The sequence below is a fragment of the Squalius cephalus genome, assembly GCF_949319135.1.
Source record: "Squalius cephalus genome assembly, chromosome: 16".
Classification (NCBI taxonomy): Eukaryota; Metazoa; Chordata; class Actinopteri; order Cypriniformes; family Leuciscidae; genus Squalius; species Squalius cephalus.
The window spans coordinates 22417311-22425764 of record NC_137137.1 but is presented as its reverse complement, the minus strand read 5'-3'; the positions used below and the strand labels follow the sequence as shown (position 1 = coordinate 22425764).

The 8454-nt window shown below is 35.9% G+C and overlaps 1 protein-coding gene across 1 annotated transcript in view; it reads left to right on the top strand.

The window, feature by feature from the left end:
• The first annotated feature begins 895 nt into the window (after positions 1-895).
• The window catches only part of slc15a4 (solute carrier family 15 member 4), a 71452-nt gene continuing 63893 nt past the window's right edge, over positions 896-8454 (top strand). The window contains exons 1-3 of the mRNA XM_079896798.1: positions 896-1129; positions 1398-2021; positions 7751-8043. Coding sequence (XP_079752924.1) covers positions 1449-2021; positions 7751-8043 — 866 coding nt within the window. The 5' untranslated portion in view covers positions 896-1129; positions 1398-1448. The remainder of the gene's footprint in view (positions 1130-1397; positions 2022-7750; positions 8044-8454) is intronic.

Sequence of the window (8454 nt, the reverse complement as noted above, 5' to 3'; positions counted from 1 at the left end):
GGTGTCTGTGTGATCTGTCAGTCTACATTTGACACTCAAACACTTTTTTACCTTTGATCAAGTTAATTTATGAGTTCAGCAGTTCACTATTCATGAGAATAATACAAAATGAGCAAGGAAATCATAACCTTAATGACTAATAAAGGAAACATTTACTAAGAAACTACAGAGCTACATTTCAGATGCATTATTTTTTTTTAGAAGTATTATGACAGTAACAGACAATGTAAGAAACTATAATAATAATGGGAGGGTGTAAATTCATAATAAAAATTGATGGCCAACAATTATATACAACATTATTTGTTTTTTTCTGAGAGGTGTATGCACAAATTAATTCTATAACACTATAACCCACAAATCACAAAAGGGTGTTGAAATCAATAAACAAAACACTTATAATAAATAGTTAAGAAATAAATAATTAATCTAATTTAAATGTTCACATGCCATGACTTAGGAGTAAATACAATTATGTATATAGTGTACAAATATGTATAAAATTATGTATAAGTTATAAAACATTCCAAAATAATAAGCAAAGAGTTTTTAAGAAAAAAATCATACTAATGGGGTCAATATGATTTTTTTTTTTTCTCATTGGTGTATGCACAAACTATTTCAACAAAAACACACACAAGGCTGTGAATAACCATAAACGAAACGTAAATTGTGCATGACAGGCAAGGCACCAGCAGCCAGGAAGATTATGTGCAGAATTGATTGGCTGCAATAGTAGCCAATAGAAAAAAAACTTTCTTTCCCCTTTATCCAATCAGCAATGGTTGTTGGTTGTCCTGCTAGTTGATTAACGCTTGCCTCAATGCGCTGTATACAAAACGATCAACCTGATACCCCTCACAGGACACACGATAAACACATCCAGATGATATGAAGATCTGATTTTTGCACTGTGGGCGCGTCACTTTGACGTTTATGAGTTAACCGGGTGTCACGCGGTAGTATTGTGACTGACTGTTTACTCTCAGAGCCGATAGCTAAACTTCATATCGACAGACTTTCAGGAATTTTAACATAATATTTGTATTAAAATGTATTTCGAGGACATTGGTAAACACGTCGCGGGCTGAACAGCTATATGTGGAGAAGTGCTGAGTGTACAAGAACGGTATGTTTACGGAAATATGTTGTGTTTGTCTGTTTACTGAGTAAAATATAGAAGTTGTTGACAGCATGTCAGCGGCTTTTTATTGTTTTTTTATGTTGGGTTGAAATATTCAAGTAAGTCAATAAGTGCAAGAATGAGCTAGTATTTTATAAGGACCCTGTTGTGATTTATTTCCCGAATCTCCATTATTGCGTCATGTGTCATGTTTTTTGGTGTCACGTGCTGTTAAAATAATGGTTATCCTTTTGTTGTTGTTTGTGTCCTTTAGGTTTGGATTGTGGTCAGGTGACCACCTCTTGAGAAACAGTCATATCAGGCCATGGCTGGGAGAGATGTAAACGAGAGCACTCCTCTTTTGGACAACTCTGTGGCTTCAGCCAGATCAGAGTCAGTGTTCAATGGCAGGAGACTGGCATGTGCTGCCATACTTCTGGCAGAGTCTTTAGAGAGAATGGCTTTCTATGGCATCACCTCAAACCTGGTGCTCTTCCTAAACAGCAGCCCCTTCTATTGGGAGGGCACTTTGGCCAGCCAGGCCCCCTTGATCTTCATGGGAGTCACTTATTTGATATCGCCCTTTGGTGGCTGGCTGGCGGATGCGTTCCTTGGCAAGTTCTTAACCATAGCCTTAAGTTTAGTCCTGTATCTGTTAGGGATGCTGCTTTTCCCCTTTGTGGCCAGCGACAACACCAGGAATCATCTGTGTGGAGAAGAGATGGCGTTCCCAGTGCAGCCTGCAGAATGTTTTCCTGAAAATGGGACCGTGCCTGCCAATGTGACCTGCGTCAATCGGATGTCGTACTGCAGGCCTGCGATCTTCAGTGGTCTGGTGCTGGTGGCCATTGGGGTGGGAGCTGTGAAGTCAAACATCACTCCATTCGGGGCAGATCAGGTAATGCAAGTGTTTTCAGAATGAGTTCTGGGAACGCCCAGGGGGTTCCAGGGGCTTTGTGAAAAGTTTAGAGAAAAACAGTGCTAGAATAATAATAAATAATATAGTTTCTAACTAAATAAGTAATTTGCTTAAAAATAAAAACATATTAAAGTAAACAAATTGATTTCTAATGATTTATAAACAAATAATGCACCTAACAGTACAGTAAAGCACAATTAGTGATTAGAAAAAAGTAATAATGCAACAATAGAAAATATTTTCATAGTAATATTTTACATGTATTTATAATTCACAGTATAAATTTGGTCTTTATACATACAAATAATATATAGCTTAAAATTTAGGCACAGAATGATCATATTTTGGGGATCTGTGGCATCTAAAAGATTGAAAACCCTTGAGGTAATGAACAGACTTCACTACAACTGGAGAGTTGTCTAAACTTTGAGTAGGTTCAAATCTCAGGGGCGCAACCTCGGATTGATTCTCAGAGCAATATTTTCTGCTATGTCTGGCTTTTATGAAACTCTGAATGATATTAAGACCTTTGACATGGTTGCTGGTGTTTGTTCAATAACATTCTTTCAGATGCTTCAGGTTAACCCTGGCTGGTTCTGTCTGTACAAAAAAAGAATAGTTTTTCTTGCTTTTTTGTTTTTGGTGCACAAAAGGAGACGTTTTGAATAATGTGATGGTTGCTCTTGTCCAGTTACGTTGGAGATTGATCATTTGAAACTTCAAAAGGGATGCAAAAATATCATAAAAATCATCCATATAACTCGTACACCATATTCCAAGTCTTCTGAGGTCATATGCTAGCTTTGTGCAAAGAAAATGTGCTTATAATCGTATAATCTCCTTTGCAAGTGGAGACTGTAAAGTTGAAATGGAGAATGGGTCCATTTGATTTAATTTAAACCATTACTGTGAATGGGATCAGTGAATTTGTGAAATAAGGGTGAATAAATGACAGATTTTTTTTTTTTTAATTTGGGTTTTATTTTTCAAGTTTAATTTTACTAGGCTAATTATTGTCATGTCTAAAAGTGCAAGAATTCTCTAAGTTCAGCTTGAACAAAATATGGGTCAGTTATTACTGGGACTTTAAACTGTGTTTTTAACCCATTGACACCACTCATCCGACAGTCATAAAAGGGGCTTTAAAGTGGCAATAACAATAATGTGAGGTTTTTCTTAAAAAAAAAAAAAAAAAGGTTTCTAATATAGGCCTAGGCTACATTTTGTGACATGAACCCTCGATAACGTTCTAAATTTAGTATAGGCCTATTACATTTATTAGACTGTGGATTTTGCCTAAAACAAATTCAAAATTTCAAAAAAGTGGGAAATTTCAGATTTCAACATAATCGGTTGCTTCATTACTTAACAACTGTTTACAATGTTTCTGTTTTTCACTGTCAATGTATTTTTTGGCAACATTATGTAAGACTTCCTTAAATTTGGACATACCTGGCACTTTCGCTTCACTTATTAAAAATGACAAGGCGAATACCACACATTTCTGAGGTACTCTGAGTCAGATTTTGCCTTGTGACACAAGCCATTTTGCAGCCCACAAGATCGAAATTATGCCTTTTGTTGAAGTGGCTTCTATGGTTACTACCAAGGTCTGTTTCTCAGATTCGTTTAAAACTAAATTTGTATATGAAAGCTTAATTTATTATAGTGATGAGGAAGAGCTGAAGATTTTTAGTGATATAATGTCTAGATCGTTTCACACCAAGTAAAAACATTTCTTACAATGCGAAAACAGTGCAAAAACATTTGTACATTAAAAGAATCCTTCCATGCTTTAGCATGTTTTTATGCTACTAAGGCTTGTTATGCCTTGTGTTGGGAAGGGGGATGTCCCTGACATAAGTGAACTATAAGGAAATCTTCTGCTAAGTGACTAAATGATTCATTAGAAACTATATGATAGTGAGTAAGACTGCTCCAATCAAACTAGACATTACATGCAAAATGAAACCAAAAATTTGGGAAGTAAAACTGACATCTGTCTTCGTTGGCTTGTTTATCTGCGTAACAGATTTTTTTTATACAGTAACCTTTTGTATTGGATTGAAAAGCTTTTTTAGTCAACCAAAGTTGTTATCAAAAAACCCAAGGCTTATTTTGCGATACAAGTCTTTAAATGGGGATGACTTGGATTAGGCCAGTGTTGATGATGTCTGTCGACTCTCGTCATATGATCGTCATGTGATTTTTAGATTCAATAAAGAGATTAACTGCAGGTTGTACCATCTGGGTGTCATTGGGTCATAGATCTCATTTAAACGTTGAGGAAATGAATTGAAAATTTGTACACTATATGGATTGTGTCTCTGATTGTATGGCTACAGCTGCATGTATTTTGAGCTTTGGTGAGCAGACATCTCTTCAGAAAAGCGTTGCATGCACATGTGCAGAAAATTCTCCCAAGTTTATAAATGCATTTTGTAAACTGCAAAAAAGTATTGAATTAAATGAAGAATGCAAACTGGTTGTTGATTCGGTTATTGACGGTGCAACTTTAGTATCCACAAGCAAGTCAAAAAACGAAATGTTTTTCCAGCTGGACATTATATTAACCCCTTAAACCCTAAGCGTCCCGCCGGCGGGACGGCACCCCATGAAAAAAATTCATAATCAAATTACTAAGCAACCACTGAATGATATGATACAAAATAGGTATCATTTTAAAGCTTAGAATCTCAGCTTTTCAATGCACCTATACATTTTATCCAACTATTAAAAGGTGCTGAGTTATTCCTTTAGAACGGATTATACCGCCGGAGGGCGCCCCCTAGCTATGGAAAAAATTAATTGTCATATTTTTCAAAACTACTGCATTGATCAACACAAAATAGGCATCATTTGAAAGCTTAGAGTCTAAACTTTACAATGAATGTAGCCATTATGATTATCTCCAAAGTAGTGCTGAGTTATTTGCTGATAAAATGATTTTTTTTTAATACATAATTTATGAGGAAGAGGAAATTATTATGTACTGCAATGTGTCAAAAACATCATACTGCTCAGATAGTCTTGTGTCATATGTCATTTGAAAGGTCTCAATGAGTAGAATACAACAAGCATAATTGTTTCAGGCTTTTACTAAACTTGAGCAAGGTTTTTGTAAAATAAGCCCCTCAAGAGACCCATGGGTAAACCATATATGGATGCTGAATTTTAGACACATTTCCGCTTGTAACTTCATGAAACATGCTCCGATTGTGGAAAATGACACATCATTATTTACAGCAGATGCTTACAATTAAAATGAGTCCAAACTCAACGTAATCCATCACTCAGAACTAAAGATATTCCTCATGGAGTTCTAATTCACAAAAAATACACAAACGCACGTAGCCAAGCGAGGTAGCTTAGACTTGGCCTTTTTACTCGTATCTTCATGAAACATACATCGATCATGAAAAATGACACATCGTTATTTACAGCAGGAGCTCATGATTAAGACGAGCCCAAACTCATCAGTCAGATCTAAAGATATTCTTCATGGCGTTCTAACACAGAAAATACCAAAGACGTACCTAGCCAAATATATACTCATGAAGCACTCGCGTTTGGTCTTTACTTATAACTTCACGAAGCATGCACATATCGTAGAAAAATGCACATCATTATTTTCAGCAGACTCTCACGATTAAAAAGAGCCCAAACTCAGCATAATCCATCACTCATATCTAAAGTTATGCCTCGTGGAGTTGTAACACAAATGCGCACATAGATCTTTATTATAGATGTAGCACTTATGTCGCGTTCTAACTCATAACTCAATGAAGCATGCATCAATTGTGGAAAATGGCACATCATTATTTACAGCAGAATGTTACGATTAAAAAGAGCCCAAACACACCATAATCCATCACTCAGGTCTAAAGATATTCCTTATAGCGTTCTGACACAAAAAAATACCAGAGGCGCACCTATGAAGTAGCAATAGCAGTGATGCTATGTTGTTTTGATGTGACGTTTCAGCTCATAACTCAATGAAACATGCATAGATTGTGAAAAATCGAACATCTTTATTGACAACAGATTCTCACGATTACAAAGAGCCCACACACAACAGAATCCATTGCTTTGATCACGAGATATTCCTCACGAAGTAATGCATACTTGGCTAAAAAACAAGTCTCTCATCCTTCTGGGGAGCAAAGTGTTTTCCAATTTTCCCGGAACCGTCCGCGCTCGTTTTCAAACGTGGAATAACACAAAATATGTATCATTTTAAAGCTTAGAATCTCAGCTTTTTAAAGAATCTAACCACTTCGATCAACTCTGAACGAGTGCTGACTAGTCTCTCTAAACCGGAGTGTACCGCCCGTGTGCGCCACCCATGGCGCCCCCTAGCTGCGAAAATATTCATTATCATATTTTTCAAAAATATTGCCTTGATTCAAACAAAATTGGTGTCATTTGAAACCTTAGAGTCTGAACTTTACAGTGAATGTAGCCTATTTGAAAAACTCCAAAGTATTGCTGAGTTATTTGCTGATAAAGATATAAAAAAAATTCATAATCTATAAAATACTTTTTTGTACTATGTACTGCAATGTGTCAAAAACATCATACATCTCACGAAACATTCAAAAATCGTTGAAAATGGCACTTCATTTTTTACAGCATATTCATACAATTAAAATGAGCCCAAAATTAACTTTATCTATTGCTTTTATGACAAGATATTCTTCATGGTGAAACACTATAAAAAATGCCCATGAGGGGGCGTCAAGGTCTCAACAAAAATGCTATCTTGGTTCCAAAGGCTGTAACGTTTGATTACTTTATCCAATCACCACAAAATTTTATCCAGATGCAGCTCATATGTAGAGGGACTTCCCCAAAAAAGAATTTTCCTCCTACCTTATTTCCTTCCTGAGTTATTCCATGTCAAATAAGAAAGATATGCATTATCATTATAAAAATTATATTTATTTTTTGTCTTTTATCAGCAGTTTCTCGGCAGAAGAATGTCCAAATGTAATTTAATTTATATTTTCAAAAAATGTGAAAAGTGTTCTTTCAAACGATACCTACCTTTTGACTCTCCTTGCTATAGTTTTGAAGTTATGAGTCTTTAGTTTTGTGTATGTCACTCAGAAAACTCTTTTTTTTTATTGCTTTCCTAATGTGTGAGGACTAAACAAAAAGGCTACCTTTGTTCCAAATGCTGTAACTTTTGAGTACTTTATGCGATCACCACAAAATTTTATTCAGATGCAGCTCACATTTAGGGGTACTTCCCCAAAAAAGAAAATTTGTGCTACCATATTTCCTCCCCGAGTTATTGCATGTCAAACAAGAGAGATATGCAAAATCATAAAAAAATTATGTTTTTTTTTTTGTATTTATCAGCAGGAGAATCTCCAAATGTAATGTAATTTATATTTTCAAAAAATTTGAAAAGAGTTCTATCAAACGATACCTACCTTTTGACTCTCCTTGTTATAGTTTTGAAGTTATGAGTCTTTACTTTTTTGTGTGTCACTCAGACAAAAAAACTCCAAAAATGGCTCAGGGTTTAAGGGGTTAATGTTATTGTTGCCCTTGTTTGACACTGAACTGGATATAGAATTAGTTATTATGGATTTAAAAGTGATTTGATTGTCAGTTTCTCACTTTTTCCTTTGAGCTTAAAATTATTAAAACAGTTAAATGAAAGTGAATTGAATGTGTATTTTTGATGTATATCCTTACAGGTGAAGGATCGAGGTCCGGAGGCAACACGGCGGTTCTTTAACTGGTTCTACTGGTGCATTAATCTGGGAGCGATCTTCTCACTGGGTGGAGTAGCCTATATTCAGCAGAACATCAGCTTCTCTATAGGCTACATCATCCCTGCCGTGTGCCTCGGGGTGTCCCTCGTCGTCTTTGTTCTGGGCAGAGCGGTTTTCATAACCAAGCCTGCAGACGGCAGCGCCTTCAGTGACATGTTTCGGATCCTGGCCTCGGCCTTCTGTGGACGCGGGCCAAAGGAGCCCAGTCTGCTCAGGTGAGGGCTAGGCTTACTTTTGTGAATAGGGCAGTTCACATGAAATCAACTTTCTTAGTACAAACAGTGAAACATTGAAACTTTGAAACAATCTAGCTATATAAATAAAGGTGACTTGACAAATATACATTTTCATCCACAGTTAGTGCTCAAAGAAATGCACTCATTTTGTAAATTTGTATCATTCCAGAATCACTTGAAGGCACCAATAGACTTATCAAAACAATGCCTAATACATACTACTCCTGCTCTACCTTTTATTCAGGTTCAATGTCCTTTTTTCAAGGATTTCAGAAATGATAAAATGGGTAGCATACTCCATTTCTTGTTGAATTAAGATGGATTTGCCAGTTGTTGCATATTCGGAAATTGCAAATATTTATTCTTACTTTTAAAAATGAATGTGCCTAT